General features: G+C 43.4%; 1 protein-coding gene across 13 annotated transcripts in view; it reads left to right on the top strand.

Annotated features, from left to right (window-relative positions):
* The window catches only part of kmt2cb (lysine (K)-specific methyltransferase 2Cb), a 61695-nt gene extending 42950 nt beyond the window's left edge, over positions 1–18745 (top strand). For 9 of the 13 annotated variants that reach the window (XM_053438463.1, XM_053438470.1, XM_053438475.1 and 6 more), the window contains 26 exons: positions 539–736; positions 964–2910; positions 3583–3896; positions 4012–5600; positions 5686–5797; positions 6008–6086; positions 6176–6236; positions 6365–6597; positions 7396–9015; positions 9215–9406; positions 10113–10277; positions 10371–10497; positions 10628–10775; positions 10927–11111; positions 12091–12227; positions 12368–12650; positions 13077–13216; positions 13769–13882; positions 13982–15095; positions 15184–15320; positions 15438–15580; positions 15712–15886; positions 16005–16121; positions 16210–16283; positions 16679–16787; positions 16883–18745. In XM_053438463.1, coding sequence (XP_053294438.1) covers positions 539–736; positions 964–2910; positions 3583–3896; positions 4012–5600; positions 5686–5797; positions 6008–6086; positions 6176–6236; positions 6365–6597; positions 7396–9015; positions 9215–9406; positions 10113–10277; positions 10371–10497; positions 10628–10775; positions 10927–11111; positions 12091–12227; positions 12368–12650; positions 13077–13216; positions 13769–13882; positions 13982–15095; positions 15184–15320; positions 15438–15580; positions 15712–15886; positions 16005–16121; positions 16210–16283; positions 16679–16787; positions 16883–16975 — 9606 coding nt within the window. In that variant the 3' untranslated portion in view covers positions 16976–18745. The remainder of the gene's footprint in view (positions 1–538; positions 737–963; positions 2911–3582; positions 3897–4011; positions 5601–5685; positions 5798–6007; positions 6087–6175; positions 6237–6364; positions 6598–7395; positions 9016–9214; positions 9407–10112; positions 10278–10370; positions 10498–10627; positions 10776–10926; positions 11112–12090; positions 12228–12367; positions 12651–13076; positions 13217–13768; positions 13883–13981; positions 15096–15183; positions 15321–15437; positions 15581–15711; positions 15887–16004; positions 16122–16209; positions 16284–16678; positions 16788–16882) is intronic. The other 4 variants (XM_053438469.1, XM_053438465.1, XM_053438471.1 and 1 more) reach the window with 3 other exon arrangements.
* The last annotated feature ends 913 nt before the right edge of the window (positions 18746–19658 follow it).

The following is a 19658-nucleotide window of genomic DNA, read 5'->3' as shown; positions in this document are numbered from 1 at the left end:
ATAAGTGTTTTTTTACTGTATTTTACATGAACTCACATGATAGAATTTTGTTCTCTTAAAACATCCAAGTTATTATCAAGCAGCTATTGAGCTATTTGATTTAGAGTTAAAGGGTGAGCTCCTTATGCAAGGTATAGAGCAAGAGAAGGGTCCTGGGTATGCCCCGTTGTAGGTTAGAAAACCACCCGCCATCTCTGAAGGAGACCCTCTCTAACTGTGATCACAAAGTCTCAACTGTTTGACATTTGAGACATTGCTTCAATCCGAGATAACCTCTGCTGCTGTTATCATTTTATATGTCCTAGCCTGCCAATACTTAATTTCCCACATATCATAGTGAGATGATGAAACAAATGCTGTGAAGGTGAATTTAACGTTACATGCATTATGATCCATGGAGTAGTATGCATTGAATTGCCCCATTAACACACTTGTAAAATAATCAGGCTTACGCAGGTATCCTTTTTTTTTCTGCAACCTTTTGTTTTATTTTTGTCTGATGCTTTGTTATTGCAACTGTGATTGATTTGCTGTTTAGCAAAAGGCAAGAGATAACCGAGCTGCCCTGCGCATCAACAAAGTCCAGATGTCGAATGAGACGGTGAAGAGGCATCATCCACAGCAACAGCCCCCTGAGGTGTTTGATCCCAACATACCACTAGACACAGAACTGCTGTTTAAAGACCCTTTGAAACCAAAAGAGTCAGAGCATGAACAAGAGTGGAAGTTTAGACAGGTAAGAGTGTATGCAATGAAGTCAGGGAATGCAGCGGCAGGTCCACTTTATATTAAGACAGCTAAGAAGTGCTGGTTTAGTAAAGCTCCCTAAACAACTTCACTATCCTCCACATTAACCCTGATGACATTGGTGGTTAGTAGGTCCAGTTCATTTTTGGCATAAGACTGATATTTCCCTCATCCCTTCTGATGTCTAATTCCTGTTTTCATGTGCCCTTCCAACAGCAAATGAGGCAGAAAAGCAAACAGCAAGCCAAAATTGAAGCCACTCAGAAACTGGAGCAAGTTAAGAATGAGCAACTCCAGCAACAACAGCAGCAACAGCAGGGGAACAACAGTCAGTCAGAGGAAGACGGCAACAACAGTGGGAACCAGAGCCCAGCCTCACTGCCCAGCAATGGCAGCATGTCCCCCATGCAGCAGATGAACTCTAAAGAAGCCTTTGCCAGGCCACAGCTACCAGGGACGCCTACTTCAGGCCCTCCAGAAGATGTGTTCTTAAGACCCCCTCCTCCCCCACCATCTGGCCCTTCCTCCCAACCTCAGTCCCCACAGGTATTCTCACCAGGCTCCTCTGGTTCCAGACCCTCTTCTCCATGGGACCCATATGCCAAGATGGTTGGAACCCCAAGACCACCAACTCTTGGGCCAAATGCATGTCGCAGAATAATGGAATCTGGTAAATCCCCCAATTCCATGATGGAGCAACAGGACAGAGGTCGGCCCTCTCCTGCTCATGAATCGTTTGGCTCTCCAACATCCATGAGCAATGATCCTTATGCCAAACCTCCTGACACCCCAAGGCCAACAGGGGATATGGACCCTTTTTTGAAGCCCATGGGTCCGCCAAGGGCAAGTCAGGCTGCTCAGGGAAGACCACCAATGGGTTCTCCAGGAAGGGAATCCTACTCTAGGCCCATGATACGAAATGAGGCTTATCAGCGCATGGCCCAGAATAGGATGATTTTGTCTGACCCTTATTCAAGACCATTACTAACACCAATCCCTGGAAGTAATGAGTCCGGCTCGGTCCCTCTTTTTAAAACACCTATGCCCCCTCCTCAGGCTCAGGATCCCTTCTGTCGTTCAGGTCCTCATCCTTCTGACAGGTTCTCCCAGAATCAGATGAATGACCCCTATGCTCAGCCTCCCAATACGCCGAGACCATCTGGGAATGACAACTTTACCAGTCCTCCTAGAATGGGCCAGCATCACTCTCAGGGGCACTCATTTGCTCAACCAGGACCAATGACTCAAATGTCTAGAAATCCTTATGCTCATGCACCTTCCACTCCAAGGCCTGACCATTTTACATATGACCCTTTTGCCCAACCGTCTGGTCCCAACAAGCAAGCTGCTGACCCTTTCTCTCAGTCTTCAGTTAACCATCGATCCATCAATGACCTAAGTGGTCAACCTCGTCCATTTTTTGAGCCATATGCCCGGCCCCCCGGCACACCACGTCCACACGACAACTACGGTCAAACATCAAACACCCCTAGCCCAGGTGGGATGAATCAGTTCACTCACCAGTCACACCCTGGACAGAGGATGTCACCTTCCCACTCAGTAGACCCTTACGCTCAGCCACCAGGTACTCCACGGCCCTCAGTGGGGGAGAGGTTTAACAAGTCCCCAGGCAGCCAGAGGGGGCCAATTGAGCCATTTACTAGCACACCTGGGACTTCACGACCAGGAAATAATGACATGTTTCCTCAGCCTGGGGTCCTTAGACCAATGCTGAATGACCCTTATGCCCAGCCTCCAGGTACCCCACGGCCTGGTCCTGATGGCCTCAGTAGACAAGGGCCCAGGCCAGGACCAATGGGATGCCAGGACCTTTACCAACCACCCCAAGGCAGGCTTCAGGACTCCTTCGTTCATCCAGGCTCACAAACACCAAAACACCTGGGTGTGTCTGAAGATGGATTTTCGCAGTCACCTTCCAGAAGACTCAGTCAGACACCTGTCCATGACCCATATGAACAAGGCCCCATGACCCCTCATCCACAGTCAATGGAGAAAATGGAAATGAAAGATCACTCAGGTGTGGGTAAAAATGGAGCTGTCCCTCAAGACCCAGGCCAACTGTCTAACAACCCACACATGACTGGTGTGTCTTCTGATGCTCAGGGTGTTGCCCTTGCTGAGAGCGAGGAAAGACTCAGACAGGTACATGATAACAGTGGTTAACATTCTATTCCAAATCTTCATCCAGCATGTCTGTTGACTTTTTTTTTTCCACTGGTCATTCATTTATTTTGAGTAAATTCCTAAAAATGTTTTTTAATTATCAAATCATTAATTTGGTAAAATTTTCTTAGATCGATTTTGGCAGGTGAAATATTATATATCTGTTGTCCTGTATGTTAATCAACGTAATCTGTGAAGCGTTTATTAGCTATTAAACCAAGAATCATACAATTTCGATACAGATTCAACATGAAACATGGACTGAATTTGTAGAAACAAAACTGAAATAAGTTTAAACTACAAATATAATCGAAACAATAAATAAAATGTAAAAATAGTATATGATCTTTATTTCATATAATTAAATATATTGCCTGTTAAGAATATATATATGCTTACTGTACTTTACTATCTTACCTTTACATTACTGTCTATTTTGTACAGTAAGTGAAAACTGTGTTGTGAGAATTGAGGTGTGCATTTGCAGGCAATGAAAAAAGGGACTTTGTTGACTTGCATGGATCCACATTAGCTGTGTAGAATGAGCAGTTAAAATATAGTTGAAATAAATGGTTAAAATATTGTGTACATCGCCAGATGACTTTGTGTTGGAAAAGGGTTAAATATATCTTCATTTGTTATGTTTTGCAGAGACTACGAATTAGAGAACTAATCCTAAAGCAGCAGCAACAGAGGAGTGCGATTCGACAGGAGAGGGGCCCTCAGGACCCTGCTGGTAACATAACTCCAGGAACGCCACGACCCTGGCCTCAGGATGTCCCTGGGCAGCAGGGGGAAATGTTCAACCGACCTCCTCCACCTTATCCTGGACAAGGACCCATGAGAGGGCCAATGAGATTTCCTGGACCTTTTCCAGGGGATCAGCGTGTCTCTTTCCCTAATGAGGGACAAATGCCTCGGGGCCCACATCCTCGGGATCCTAATATGAGACACCAGGGACCAAGGTTTGTGTTACAATGTTATTGTTTTTATTTCACTTTGTGCTTAAATGTTCATTTATTGATAACTCAAATATATAAATCTAAAAATCTTTCGCTTTTGTTATTGATCCTGTTCCAGGTTTGCATATCCACCTGGGGTTCCTGGACAACATGGACCCCAAGAATTCTTTCCCCGGGGACAACACCCAATGCAGGATGTCCATCCTCAAATGAGACGCTCCATATCTGCAGAAATGGCAAACAGCATGGGCGGCAACCACATGGGGCTTCCCCAACACTTCCCACCACGGGGTATGCCAGTGCAACAGCACAACATAATGGGCCAGCCTTTCATTGAGTTGCGACACAGAGCAGCAGAAAACAGGTCACGCATGCCATTTCCACCAGGTGCCATGCAAGGCAGCAACATCGATCCCAACATGCAGGTTCTAAGGCCAGCAGGCTTTCAGGGAGCCCCTGATTCAAGGTTCTTATTAAATCAGGGGTCAAGGATGGTAGACCCCATGGCCTTTCAGACTGGTCATCTACAGATGTCTGCCAGCATGGACAATCTTCATCATCAAGCCCAAATGTCAGGAATTAACACACTCAAACAGACTCTTTTGATGAGATCCATGAGCCAGCCTGCTTCAAATGAGACTCAGAACATGGCTGCATCAATGAACCTGACTGCACACCCTGCTGGGCAGAATGACACTATTCATATGGCCAGCAGTGAAGCTGTGGAGGAGAAACTGGATACAGAGGAATCTGCGGTCAAAGATCTTGAGGACGTAGAGGTGAAAGATTTAGTGGATGCTGACTTGGATAACCTAAATTTGGATCCTGAAGATGGTAAAGACCTCGACCTGGAGACTAATGACCTACACCTTGATGACTTCCTAACATCTGGGAAATTTGACATCATTGCTTATACAGACCCTGACCTAGATGACATCAAGAAAGACATGTTTAACGATGAACTGGATCTCAGTGATCCTATGGATGATCATGCTGACACCGGAGACAACAACAAAAGCTTGGGCACTGACACTGAGGCTTCGTCTACTTCAGCATCTGGAATGGCAAAGTCAGAGAGCTTTGGTAAGCATTCCTTAGCTGACGTCAAGCTGGAAGCCCCTGGGAATCAGGACTCTGCTTTTTTAGCACCTGGGAAAGAAATTAAAACGGAGGTCAAAGACTGTCAGAAAGCAACTGAGGTGGGAGACCAGCAAGCTGCTGGAAACACCTTAACCTCAAACCAGCAGGGAGTGCTCTCTGACTCCACCCCAGTCCTTTCTAGTTTACTCATTAAGCTGCAGCCTGAGGAGCAATCATTAAATCCAATCGGTGAATCTGTCAGTCATGGAGGTAACCTCATACCCCAGCAGAACCAAATCACCGACACTCAGCATACCTCAGGAGTCGCAATGAGTCAAACAATGTCCAACGACACCACTGCAGAAGATTCTTTGACTGGCTTTGGAGCAGAGCACCAGGTGGGGCTATCCCCTGGACTGGACCAGAGCGGTCTGACTCCGGCCCAGCAGGCAATGTTGAGCCAGGAAATGGATCAGCACGGTCAGCTACATCGTCCTCTTCTGCTGGAGGAGCAGCCACTCCTGTTGCAGGACCTCCTAGACCAGGAGAGGCAGGAGCAGCAGCAGCAGAGGCAGATGCAAGCCATGATACGACAGCGTTCCAGTGACTCCTTCTTCCCTAACATTGGTAATTGTTTTAGGCCAGAAGTTCAATGTATCAGGACAATTTAAGATATTGATCTTTTTGTGATTATTTCTGATTATTATTACAGATTTTGATGCCATCACTGATCCCATCATGAAAGCCAAAATGGTTGCCCTGAAAGGCATCAACAAAGTCATGGTTCAAAACAGCATGGGGATGACCCCGATGGCCATGAGCAGGTGAAGAGATCACTTAAAATTTCAATGCTATAAAAACAAAATGAAAATGGAAGACTGATTTAAAGCAATGGCAATACCAACTTACCAACCTAGCCTCTTGTATATTTTGTGAAGCTGTATGAAGGATTGAAGAATTACTGCTGTTTTTAATATATGTATATAATATTATATTTAATTAAATAGTGTTACTATGGTATTGCTGTATTTCAGATTTCCTCCTGTACCTGTTCCACCTTCTCCTGAAAGTGCACCACCACCACCACCACCTCCTCCACAAGCTGTTGGACAGGTAGTTAATGTTTGGTTTTTCTTAGATGTTAGGTAATGTAAGATATACAAGTTGCAATTATAAAAACAACATACTTGTCAACCTTTCAGGATGGGAAATTGACACCAGTAGTAAGACCGACTCCTCCAAACTTTGGACCAGGATTCGTCAGTAAGTCCTGTTAAGATTTATGTGCCTTTTCAACTTTGTAGTTTGAAGGTTTGTCAAGAATAGATAACTTGATGTTTTTGTATAATGCGCCCCAGATTGCTAACAAAAGTAATTTTTTCTCCTTTCAGACAATGCTCAGAGGGCTCAGTACGAGGAATGGCTCCAGGAGACTCAGCAACTACTTCAAATGCAGCAGAAGTTTCTGGAAGAGAAGATTGGTGCTCACAGAAAGTCTAAGAAAGCCCTGTCTGCTAAGCAGAGAACAGCTAAGAAGGCAGGGAGGGAGTTCCCTGAGGAGGATGCTGAGCAGCTCAAACACGTCACTGATCAGCAGGGTGTAGTGCAGAAGCAACTGGAGCAGGTAAATGCTCCGCCTGTCAAGCTCATCCATTGAATTATATCATAGCGTTAACTATTACACACAATGGCCACCCTAAACATCGCCCTTATTCCTCCTATGATGAAGGTTCATCTTTAAGTAAGGATTAGAAAATTAAAGCCTGTATGTCAAATATGGCTTCCTGCAAGATGTAGTTCTCCTCACATAGGACAACAATTGTGTTAAAAATCAGGTGTAGCGGAAGAAAACATTGAAGAACAAACCTTATTTTAATAATCTATGTTCGTATATGATCAAAAAATCAAGTAATCGGCATCATTTCACCAAATTTATATGAATCTCACACACAAAGTGACAAAAGAATATCAGATTTTCTAACGGCAAGATATATTGCAGTATCACAGTCATTAGACAATGGTAGAATAAAGGTGGGATCAACACGTACGATTTATGAACACTTCTGTTGATAGTTCATTTTTTACCGTTAGTTTTGTGGATCTCTTTAAAAGGCCTTGATTATAAATATTTATTATTTAATTATTCATGCTCCAAACAAACAGACGTTAAAACAAAAACTCTATTTCACCCGTCAACCTTCTTTGAACCAAAAGCTTTTGGCCAATTGTAATTTCTTAATGTGGCTCTAAAGTTAAATTCTTCAGCTTCTATTTGAAAGCAAAATGATTTACTTATTTCTACCTTGAGTGAACCTGTCTTCATAAGTTTGTCTTGTAAATGTGATAAAACAGCTTTCAAGCAAAACCTAATTTAATAACCTCGGTCACAGATTATGTTAATGTGTTATGTGTTTTATTCCAGATCCGCAAGCAGCAGAAGGAGCATGCTGAACTTATTGAGGAGTACAGAGTGAAACACCAGCAAAACAATATGACACCCATAATGCCTGGCATGCACTCGATGCCAGGTCCTGCAGGCATGGTCGCTAGTGGACCACCAATAGTTCAGCCTCCTATGAACCCCATGATGCAGATGCCACCTCATCCCAGCCAGACAAATGCACCTCCACGTATGTCTAACCCACCACCTGGCTGGCATCCAGATGCTCCAATGCCTATGGGTGGACCAGGCATGCCCCCAATAATGCCCCCCCAGGTACCTGTAGCAAATCCAGGCCAGCCTCATCAGATGCCAATGGGTAACATGCCTCAGCACTCACAAATGCCCGTGGAGCCCCAAGCAGCACCAGCTCCACCAGGTGGTGTAAAACCCAACCAGGGGGGCGGTTTGAAGTTTGATGACAACAACCCATTCAGCGAAGGCTTCCAGGAGCGGGAAAGGAGAGAGAGGCTTAGGGAGCAGCAGGAAAGACAGCGCGTGCAGCTCATGCAGGAAGTGGAACGACAGAGAGCCCTGAAACATCGTATGGAGATGGAGCAGCAAGGGATGATGGGGCAAGATGGAAACATGGCACCGCTTTCTCAGATGCCATTTTTTAATGCAGAGCTACCACAAGACTTCATGCAGCCTCAGAGGCCCCCTCTACAACAGCAGCCTCTCGGACCAGTGTTTCCCCAGCAGCAGGGCGCTCAGCCTGGGATGGGCTCACCACCTGGAACATTCATGCAAGGTGAAAGAAGGGCAATGATGGGCAATGGAATGATGCCCGGGGATATGGGACATGGTTTTGGGCCTGATAATATTGCCCTACAAGCTCCCAACTTCCACCAGGGTCAGCCAAGGCCTCGTCAGTTCAGTGGCCCAGGAATGATGCTTCAGATGCCAGGTGAGAGTCTGCCATTTGACTCTGCTACACCTCTACCATCTAACTTCCCAGGCTCAGGACAGTCTCTCATCCAGCTCTACTCCAACATCATCCCAGACGAGAAAGGGAAAAAGAAGAGGAACCGCAAAAAGAAGAAAGATGATGACGCCGATTCAGTCAAGACACCGTCAACTCCACACTCTGACCTAACAGCTCCTCTCACACCGTGTGTCTCGGACACATCCTCAACTCCAACCAGAAACACCCATCTCTTCGGAGACCAGGACTTGTCAAGGTCCCCATTACTGGGATCTTCCACCCCCAGTCACTCAGAGCTGGAAAGACAGCTTTCTGGAGGACAGTCTGGACAACCCACTTTCTCATCAGAGGCCGCAAGGACGCAGGCACTGGAGCATGACCGGATCCTTAACAACATAAAGCTGGAGCAGACTGATGCCAGCGACTGTCACGGGCCCATCGGCTCAGAAATGAGCTCTGTGAAGGAGGAGGGTAGTAAAGGGGGCACATCTCCCTTCCCTGCAGGGCAAAGTCCAAACAAGGGTGAGGCTGGTAATGAACTACTGAAGCACCTCCTGAAGAACAAGAGCACACCTCCACATGGATTTCCCCAACAGAGGTCAGAGGAGGACGACCCTGCAGACTGCAAAGCACTGTTGAGACAATGCTCCATGGACAGCAATGGGGTCAGTCTTAATGTTAGTCATACCTTTTTTAAAGAGCACTGAGAGGATGAAAAGTTCTAGAAGGGCTGTGATTCAGATGAGTTGTACATTATACTTAAATTGGCATTAGTTTTCAAAATAAGTCAAAGTAATGTTTAAGCCGTAATCCATCTCAAGTCATTTGAAGTTTTTTCATGCATTTTTATACACTACATCTTTTTATAATCCGTAGGCGTACTCAGACGGCACCCTTGACTTTCCGGGACCTCTGCACCCTGAACAGGAGAAAAAGAAAGGGAGGAACAAGAGAGCACCAAAAGGAGGAGAGAAACCTGCCTCTCGCTACAAGAAGAGGAAGAAGGATGGAGATGACAGGCAATTGATGCACTCAGGCCCCGACTCTGTAATTACCCAAATCAAACAAGTAAGACTAATTTGATCTTCCTCTCATACAATTATTTATGTTGATGTTTACAGTAATAATAACTGCCACAGTGGGAAATTGTCTATCAACATACCACCACTTGACTGTTATCAGGTAGACTACTTGTTTAATAATCTCATCTTCACATTTAACACAGTTTAGCAACATTTAATGAAGATTCTCACAGTACTGGTGACTTTGGTTTTGATGAAAGGAGTGATAACTGCCCACATTCAATTGCCTGTTCCAGTTTGCAGAGAAGAATATAACTGGACCAGATCTTACAAACTTTGAAGATTTTTCTTTTCTTTTTTCCTCTGATATTTATCCAAACTAAAGGTCATTTTTAGGGATAATTCAATCAGCACTGGGTTCAGCTGAGGCTGCTTTTAATAAAAAATGTACAGGACATGAAATAGCCATGTACGAAAACAATAAAACTCATACAAAATGCCCATCTACCGTTTATTTGGGATCTTTTTTGATAAAAACTTAAATAGACAACGTAAAAGAGAATTAATAAATGAAATATGCTTGCTAGTCATCTAAACATGACTGGAGAAAAATATTTTATTGGATCAGCTATTCTTTTCTGAGACATTCTATTATATTATTTTGTTTGGTGTTCCCTTTTTGCTAGAACATCTGTGGCACTATACCTGATTTTAAACTTATCCTCTTGTTGTATTTTTTTCTCTTGACACAGCAGCTCTCCCTGCTGCCCCTCATGGAGCCCTTGATTGGGGTCAACTTTGCCCACTTCGCTCCCTTTGGAAGCGGCCAGCTCAATGGAGAGAACCTCTTATCTGGTACTTTTGGCAGCGCTTCACTCGAAGGTGTCTCTGACTATTACTCCCAACTGGCCTACAAGGTGCGTACCTGCTTACTTTGCTAGGTTTAAACGGAGTGGTTTGTGTGAAGTTGATTCAAGCTGACACTGTGCTGGTTTTGATCCCCGCCGCAGAGTAACCTGAGTAATCCCCCAACACCACCGGCATCTCTTCCTCCCACCCCTCCTCCCGTAAATCGACAGAAAATGATCAACGGATTTGCCACAACAGAAGAACTGGCGAGCAAAGCTGCTGCCATGGGTAAGAAAACATTTTCTGTGAGAGGGTGACCTTTTTACCACCATCACACATTATACAATTGCTTCAGAAAAACAGAAGTCAGTTGTATCTCCATCTTAACAGGCAAGCATTGTGTGTGTCTTTCATTTAGTGTCCAAAGGCCTGGTCCCAAAGCCGCTACATGTCCCATTTAAGACTGAAGAAGATCTTCTAGCCAGGGCCATTGCCCAGGGCCCCAAAACTGTGGATGTTCCAGCCTCACTCCCAACTCCTCCGCACAACAACCAGGAGGAGCTCAGGTAACGAATAAATCAAATTCATTCTTTCAAAGAAGTAAAGCTCCAATAAGATTTTCTCAATGTTTAACCGTCTATGATAATGTTGCGATGATCGATGATTTTGGCTGCCTCGTGGTTAACTGTTTTGTCTTCCTCCCAAAAATATTAATAGTAACAGAGGACAGGAGCCTTGTAAGGACCGGGACACTCCTGACAGTTTTGTTCCATCCTCTTCTCCTGAGAGCGTGTTTGGCATGGAGATCAGTCGCTACCCAGACCTCTCTCTGGTAAAGGAGGAGCCACCATCGCCCTGCTTGTCTCCTGTCTTCCCCATGCTTCCTGCAGCTGATGGGAAAGGTAAATATTAGGGCTGTGAAATGATTACAATTTTTAATCAAATTAATCACAGGTTTCTATGGATTAATCATGATTAATCACATTACCGATTTTTTTCGGAATATTTTTGTGAAAACAAGATTTATGACATTTAACTTTTCTTTTGTGCTGCAACTCAGCAGTTCTTCAGCAGTTATCATTGCTTTTCCATATGGAACATTAATATAATCTTCATCCTAAACAGAATTCGGGCTCCTTAGCCATTGTGTGGTTGAATAAAACTTTTTTTTTAAAATTAAACAGAAATTATTTGAGCTTCTTAGCCATAGGATGGTTGACATTTTTTATATTTTTTGTCACACAGCCATTAACCACACCATGATACAATCTAATGCCTCTAAAGGCCCTCTTAGCTACTCGGTCTTTAGCCAGTTGGTGAGGCAAACTAACTTGTTCAAATTCTCTGACAGTAAAGCTGACCGCTTCTTTTGCACAATGTGTCCTGCGAGTGAGTCTGGTTTGTCGCATTCCACTTGAACGCCCCTCGCCGACCAACACATGCTTCGCGTTGCGGTGGTTAGGCGGGTATTGCTACGGTGAAACGATAACGTCTTCTCGCAGAGTGTGCATATCACCTTGGTTTTACTGAATGTTCGATCTTAGTTTTTTTGGAACACGATCTTCCCGTCCAGAATGTCCTCAGGTTCATCAGAATTATCCATGTTGTTTGTTTGTTTGAATGGCAGCTGCCGTCTGACTGCATTAGAGCGGCGACTAGTGCAGAGGCGGCGGAATTGGAAGGTCCTTCTGCGCATGCGTTAAATGCGTTAAAAAAAAAAAAACGAATTAATCCTGTAATTTAATCATTTTTCACAGCTCTAGTAAATATACAAAACTCCGCAATAATTAAAAACTAAATCCTTAATCAATGGTTGTGTTTGTGTATGCCTTAACAGTGTGGCATTTTTTAAAATGAATTTCATCCTTTTCTGTCTTCAAGGGTCAGAGGTCAAACTGCAAGATATCAAGACTGAGTCGTCTGCAATGTTCTTCGGCTCGCCCTTTGGCCCCGTGTCTAATGATTCCAAACAAAGACTGGTGTCTGTAGCCATCACTTTGAGACCAGCTGCAGCGGAGGTAAGAAATGTTTAATATGATCTCCCGAGAATATGAACAATCAAGTCTTTCGCAGGGGGAAAAGGCGCCGCTTGCGGGACGTCCATTTTCAGTGGGTTAATGATAATACATAATCACTTGTTTTTTGTTTGTCTCCTCAGAACATCACAGGTGTAGTGGCCGCCATTTCAGACCTACTGTGTCTAAAGATTCCCAGCAGCTATGAGGTCAGCAGCACCCCAGACAGGGGGCCGCTATCTATGCTCAGCGGTGCCAGGGCGGGGCCCCATGGCATGGAGCAGCGGCCTCCCATGCTCTTCCATGGACAGGGAGACAATGGTGGGCTTCACGGGCGGCCAGGGCAGATGATAAGACCAGGTGGACTGCAGGGGATGATGCAACAGCAGCAGGCTCATCATTTCCGCTTCCATCCCAACAGCCCAGGTGAGGGATTAAACTTCAATGAAACAGGAGCCTCTGTGATTCACGTACTGCAATACAGCCTTTAATTAGAAATGTCATGTCTGATTTAAAGCCAACATAACGACTTCACCAACACAATCTTCAAATGTAATTGTTTCCCTGTAAACATCCATGGGAGAGATGCTGCTTATTGACCAGGTGCTGAGAGGCATCCTCATTGATTTTATAGATTCGCTCTTCATGAAATTAAGTTGTTTAGAAAACAAACTCCTGCTTATTGATTTCAAAACTCTCGTTACAGGTTTAATGAGTGTTTCAGCACAGAAGAAAGTGTTTTTTATTTTCCAGCTAGTCTTTGTTTGCCTTATGTCAAATGTGATACGTTTGCATGTTTACAACCACAGAATGCATTTTGAAATGTATATAAAAAACTTTCTATTGCATCAGGTGCTGCTGTAGCTCGAGGACCTGACCAGAGGACCCCTGCCAGCCCCAGCTGTAAACCTCAGTGGTGCTGCCACTGTAAAGTGGTGGTTCTGGGAAATGGCGTACAGAAATCTATCAAAGATATGCCTGCTCACATGAAGGTAACAAAACAAAGTACTCATTAGCGTAGCTGGGTGGTATAATAATTTGTCCGGCTATTCTTCAACTAGAGCACTTGGATTGCTTAAAGTGTGAAGTGAGGGAAATGAGCTCCTCAGTGTCTTACCAAAAGAACACAGTAGCAGTAAATAGACAGTCAACAATATTTGGTCTTGGAGCTATGACAGCATACCGAGACCTTTATCCTAAAGGGTATATTATCTCCTTTCAGCCTGGAGGGCCACATACACACCAATATATACTCTTACCCACACACTGTACCACAGTAATACTGGCCGTGTAGCCTTCTCTGATTATGTAAATCCCGCCTGCAAGAGTTTAACCCACTAATTGATATGAAATGGATTTAACAGTATCCTATGACATCAGTCTTGAGAGTATTTTGGTTATTTAAATATTGTATGCGTTTGATGTTTATTTCATAACTTGCTTTAACGTCAGTTGAGCTTAAGAAGTTCACATGGGTCAAGTTTTGATTTAACTCCTCATTACTTATTCAGCCTGTTGAAACTTAGACGGATTTGTCTCACTAGGAATCTGAAGGCCGTTTGAAATGTGAAGAAGACCTGGTGTTCTGCAGCCACAGCTGCTTCCTTCTCTACTGCTCCTCACCACCACTGCAGTCTAGATCAGCCACAGAAACAAAGGTTTGTATCAGTGTAACACACAGAAACACCACAGTGAATCAAACATGCAGTTTTGATGACTGACTTTGTTTTGCTTGTTGTCATTCACCTGTCTTTCAGGAATCTATGTCCCTCCTCCCAGTCTCAGAGCAAATGGAGAACCTTTCTAAAGCTCAGCACCAGTACAGTAACAACATGTCATCGCTGGATGTCCATTGCCTGGCCCAGCTTCAGCCCAAACAGTCTCCCCCTTCTACCCCTATCCCCTTCCCCACAGCAGGTGAGACACCAAAGTTTGACATTAAGTCTGAAGCCATTAAAGTGACAGTGAAGCTGAAGTCCCGGCCAAGATCCAATGACTGCTGGAACCAAGGAAAACGACAGAAAGGACTCCGCTGGAGAAAGTGGACTGTCCAGGTTGTGATACCGAGAGGGAATTCCCAACTCCCAGATGAGGATAAGATCGATGAACTCCTCAAGAAGCTTGGGGCCTCCCTGCGTCCCCCTGCTTCTCTGCTGGACCACAGACGTTGCTGTTTCTGCCACCAGTTTGGAGATGGGAACACCGATGGCCCTGCTAGGCTGCTTAATCTCGATCTCGATGTATGGGTTCACCTAAACTGTGCGCTGTGGTCGACCGAGGTGTATGAAACCCAGGCTGGCGCCCTCATCAACGTGGAGCTTGCACTGCGTCGAGGTCAAGCCGTCCGCTGCGCTTACTGCCAGCAGACTGGAGCCACCAGTGGCTGCCACCGCTTACGCTGCACCAATGTCTACCATTTTACTTGTGCTCTGACATCACAGTGCACCTTCTTCAAGGACAAGACCATGCTATGTCACGCCCACAGGCCCCGGGGAACAGCAGGACAAGCACTTGAGCACGAGCTGCGTTGCTTTGCCGTGTTCCGACGTGTCTACGTCCAAAGAGATGAAGTGCGTCAGATTGCCGCTGCGGTGCAGCATCCCGAGTTGGGCTACACCTTTAGAGTCGGCAGCCTGGTGCTGCAGGCAATCGGTCAACTTACTCCTCTACAAATGGCAGCTTTCCATTCCACAACAGCCATCTTTCCAAATGGCTACGAGGCTTGCCGCATTTACTGGAGCATGCGCCATGGCAGCCACCGTTGCCGTTACATTTGCTCTGTTGAAGACCGAGAGGGGCTGCCAGAGTTTACCATCCGAGTCATTGAACAGGGCTACAAAGACCTGGTCCTGACTGACACCTCTCCTAAAGGTTTGTTCTCACTAACACAAATTCCTGTGTGTTCCAGCTTTCAGGGCATCGTCTCTAACCCTCAGTGTGCTTGTCTCATGGTAAATAGGAGTGTGGGACAAGGTTCTGGGTCCCGTCGCTGAGAAAAGAACTGAATCAGGTACTTTGAAGCTGTTCCCCATTTACCTGAAAGGAGAGGACCTGTTTGGACTCACTGTCCCTGCAGTCACCAAGATCTCCGAATCGGTTCGTAGCTGCTTTTTGTGATTTTTCTTTTTTCTTTCTTCCCCCCTGTTAAAAAAAATTCCATTTAAGACCTCAGCATGTGACCAATTCTTTGCTCATTTTACTCATTTATATCAGCTCCCAGGAGTAGAGGTGTGTGAAAGGTACTCGTTCCGTTACGGACGTAACCCTCTCGTGGAGTTGCCTCTCCTGTTCAATGCAGCTGGCAGCGCCCGCGTTCAGCCAAGGACAAACTCCACCTTCTCTTCTCTGGTCATAAGGTACCTTTGGTTGGAGTAGAAATAATTTGTGGTCACAGGCTTTGCAGCAATTCCCCAATCACAATTTTCAAAATAGATATCAATAAATTCGATTTTACATTGTTGTTTTCATGATTTCCCTCAAAATTAAGGCCACATGCACAGGCTGTATCCACCAACCACGCCAGGTCTAACCAGAATGTGGCCCAAGGAGAAGGTGGAGCCCCCCATAGTAAGCCTTCAGTAGCGCACCCCAGGTCCTCTCAGTACCGATGGATGAAGAGTGAGTGGAGAGCCAATGTCTATCTGGCCCGCTCCCGCATCCAGGTGAGTCTTCAAATAATGATAAATATTCCGTTTAATGTTTTAGTTATGATGGAGTGAAACTAATGCTCCTGGAATCTGGTGGACAACATGAATGGCTGCATATGTCATGTGTTCTCAGGGCCTGGGGCTGTTTGCTGCCAGAGACGTTGAAAAACAAACTATGATGATCGAGTACAATGGAACCATCCTCCGTAATGAGGTTGCCATCAGGAAGGAGAAGCTCTATAGATCTCAGGTATCGTATCTGTGCTAAAAACAAATATTGAGCTGAAATTCCTTTTGTTTGAAGTGACTTTCACCACAAGTTATATTCTGTCTTATAGAACCGAGAACTGTTCATGTTCCGCATCGACAGTGAACATGTCGTCGATGCCACTCGATCTGGGGGGCTTGCAAGGTACAGTGGGAATCCATATTCCTCGTCTGGGGTGCATGCATCAATTAATGTTTTTTGTGAACATTGCATGTTTATATGTTCTGGCCTGAATATTGGTAGAAAATACAAGTGTCATAAACAAATGATGACATGTTTTGATATCTAGATCTTTTAAAAAACTTTTCACAGTTCAGAAAATAGAAGTTTGACTGTTTCAAATCATTTCAAGTGTACAATAATAATAATAATACATTTTATTTAGAGGCGCTTTTCAAGTCACCCAAGGTCACCTTACAATACAATAGTACAGGATAAAAGATAAAAACATTAAAGATAAAAACAACATTAAAACAGAACATCAACATAAAAACAAGTGATACAGCTGCTTATTTCATGCTCTGATTTTCCCCTATCAGATATATCAACCACTCTTGTGCTCCGAACTGTGTTGCTGAGGTGGTGACATTTGAACGGGGCTACAAAATAATCATCAGCTGCCTCCGCAGAGTTGAAAAGGGCGAGGAGGTGAGTGTCACGTTGTCTAATTAGAAGATCAAATTAGCGACTGTGATGCTGAGAACTGACGTCTCTCTCTCTCTCCCCCTCTCCGTGTCCACCAGCTTTCTTTCGACTACCAGTTTGACACCGCGGAGGGTCACCACAAGATCGCCTGCCACTGCGGAGCTCCTGAATGCAGGAAGTGGATTAACTGAGGAGAACAACTGACAAAACCTAAATGCATTCCTTGCTATAGTGTGTGTATGCTGTGATCTCTGCACAGAGAGAGAGAAAAAGGCTTCACATTGAAATCATTTTTATGAATGAGCAGAAGGCCTGAACCCTCGGAGGAGACAAATTAATTTACGCATCGGTTCATTACGATAAGGGGGGTGGGGGGGGTGGGAGACACGGTTGGAGGAAGGGAAAACGTAAACACGGTAGCAGGATGTGACTCGTGCCATATGTGAGGGGCTCTGTTGTATGAGAGGCCTCTGTCTGTCTGTATGTATCTGTGTGTACATGGGGTGCGGAATCCACCAGCGAATGAGAAAGCACTGTGCAGGGTGCGGCCTTATTGCTTACTAAGGGCAGGCCCTTTTGTTTCATACTGTTAATGTATACCGTATGACTAAATGTAGACATCACTGAATGAGGAATGTACAGCAATGAATAATGCGAAGGGAATATTAACTTGCACTAAAAAAAGAAAATAAACAAAAAAAAAAACACACACACAAACTTTTAAAATACTTGATTCCATGAGTCAGTTTTATCATAGGTCTCTGTCATGTGATTTGTGTGGAATATGAGAGGTTTTGTATTTATTACTGAGTGAATGAATTTTATTCTCAACATGATGAGATTGAGTTGAAGGCTAGATTGCTATTGTTTTTGAAGACTGAAGAAGACATGCTGTTACTTTTGTATAAATGTACATAAAGAAAACTATAGGAATAACCGACCAAATACTACCTTAACCTTCTCGATGTTTGGGTGTTTTTGAATTGTTTCTGTTTGTCATTGAAATTTATTTAAGATGGACGTTATTTCCGTTTGAGAGTATATATTATGATTATTCTGTACAGAATTTGTAATATAACCACAATAATTCACAAAGTATTTTTGTTGTATTAAAAGTAAGGTATTGTAGCGTATTGTTTTGTGACTTACACATACTTTGACCACTCAAAAAAAGAAATATTTTTGTTGACTAACGTAACAAGTTATCAGTTACAGAATCAAAGAATAAAAAAATGACTTCAAATAGTGAGAGATCGTTGTGATCTGTTTGCTGTTAATCAGGTTTGATTTTAAAGAACTGTGAATTAGGTTTTGAAACCCAAAAAGGCAAACTTTTTAACTTTTTAACACGAATAGGAACACCAACATGTATTTATCTGTTTCTGTTTTTACTTTACTTTTAAAACAAGGTGCAAACGTCTAATGGTGTTTTGAATTAGACGAGATGTGGTGTGTGACAGAAAGAATGGGGAACTCTCGTTTGGAACCATGGCTTGTTCTACCTTTTTTTTGGACAGAAATGGCATTCTCCTCAATCAGAAATATTTCTTATACCGACACTTCACAAGTCACATGCTTAGAAACGGAAGAGTTTTTGCGTGCACAATATCAAGTCGACTGTAAAATTTTGGAGACAGTCTTAGAACTTGTAATGTATATGGCATGTATTTTTTTAACTTTCCGAAGACTCAATTGTATATATTTTCTCAATGAATGGTTGTAACAAAATTGTTTCTTGATATTTTTCTTCTCTTGTATGATATTACATCATCCTGCCAGTGTGTTTGTGCTACATTTTCTTGGTCGTGTAAAGTAGTCAGATTTTTTTTTTCTGCCTTCCTTCTTTCCTCTCTTTCTTTCCTTCCTTTTTTTTTGAAAATGCCTTTTTGAAGTGTACAGAGTATGGAGTTTGTGGAATTGAATTTAGAAACATTTACAAAAATAAACTATTTTACATGTTACCATGTTGTATGTATGGTTTATCCAATAGTTCACATATCTATCCCAAAAATGTATAGACACAGCCACTTAAGGACACTTATTTACACATTATATATATATTTATACATCTGTATGTTTAACAGAGCGTGTTTAAAAGTAAATGTTATTGACTGCGAGCAAACACATTAGTGTCTTTCACCCATTTTGGCTTGTGTCCTCTTTCACAAATTGTATTTGTTAGCAAATAAAATAGCACACAGTAGAGCGCATACCTCCGCCAAGGCCACATGAGTCAAAATGCAATGAAATCATAATTTCTAAGAAATAAAACTGAAATTTAGATTCTTTATTCCATAGGAGAAGAATAACACTCTACATGTGTATATATGAAACCGATCTAGGATTTTCCTAAATCAGATGCCATGAAGGGGCCATGTTTAACACAGAGGGGCCAATTACATGTCTAGCATCCAGGCACAACTCCGGATTCTGTAAGGTGAACATTTGTGTCATTGCAGTTTACTGTTTGCTCTGTAGCTTTGAGCAAAGACACACATCATTGAAGATATTTAGACATTTTTTCCTTGTTAAAGCTCATTGTGTTCTTCAAAAAAGCTTTGAAAATCAAAACTCATATATTTTCTTAGTATTGTCAATAAGAGACTATTTGATCTTTTAACATAATATTATTTTAGGTTAATATTTTCTAAGTTTTGCCTAGATGCTTTTCATTTGTAACCTGTATTTTGACACAAGCGCTATACTTATACTACTGCTACTACCACTACTACTAATTATAATATTAATAGTAACAATAATAAACATCATCATAATAATGTGGCTGTGTTGACGTTGTATTTGTTCCAGTTAAAATCTGTGAGGCACTGACATCTGTCGGTGGCGCCTCTGTGAACGTCAGACCTGCCTGGTGTT

This window comes from Pleuronectes platessa, chromosome 13, assembly GCF_947347685.1.
Source record: "Pleuronectes platessa chromosome 13, fPlePla1.1, whole genome shotgun sequence".
Taxonomy (NCBI): Eukaryota; Metazoa; Chordata; class Actinopteri; order Pleuronectiformes; family Pleuronectidae; genus Pleuronectes; species Pleuronectes platessa.
The sequence above is the reverse complement of the archived record's forward strand: the minus strand, read 5'-3'. Positions and strand labels throughout refer to the sequence as shown.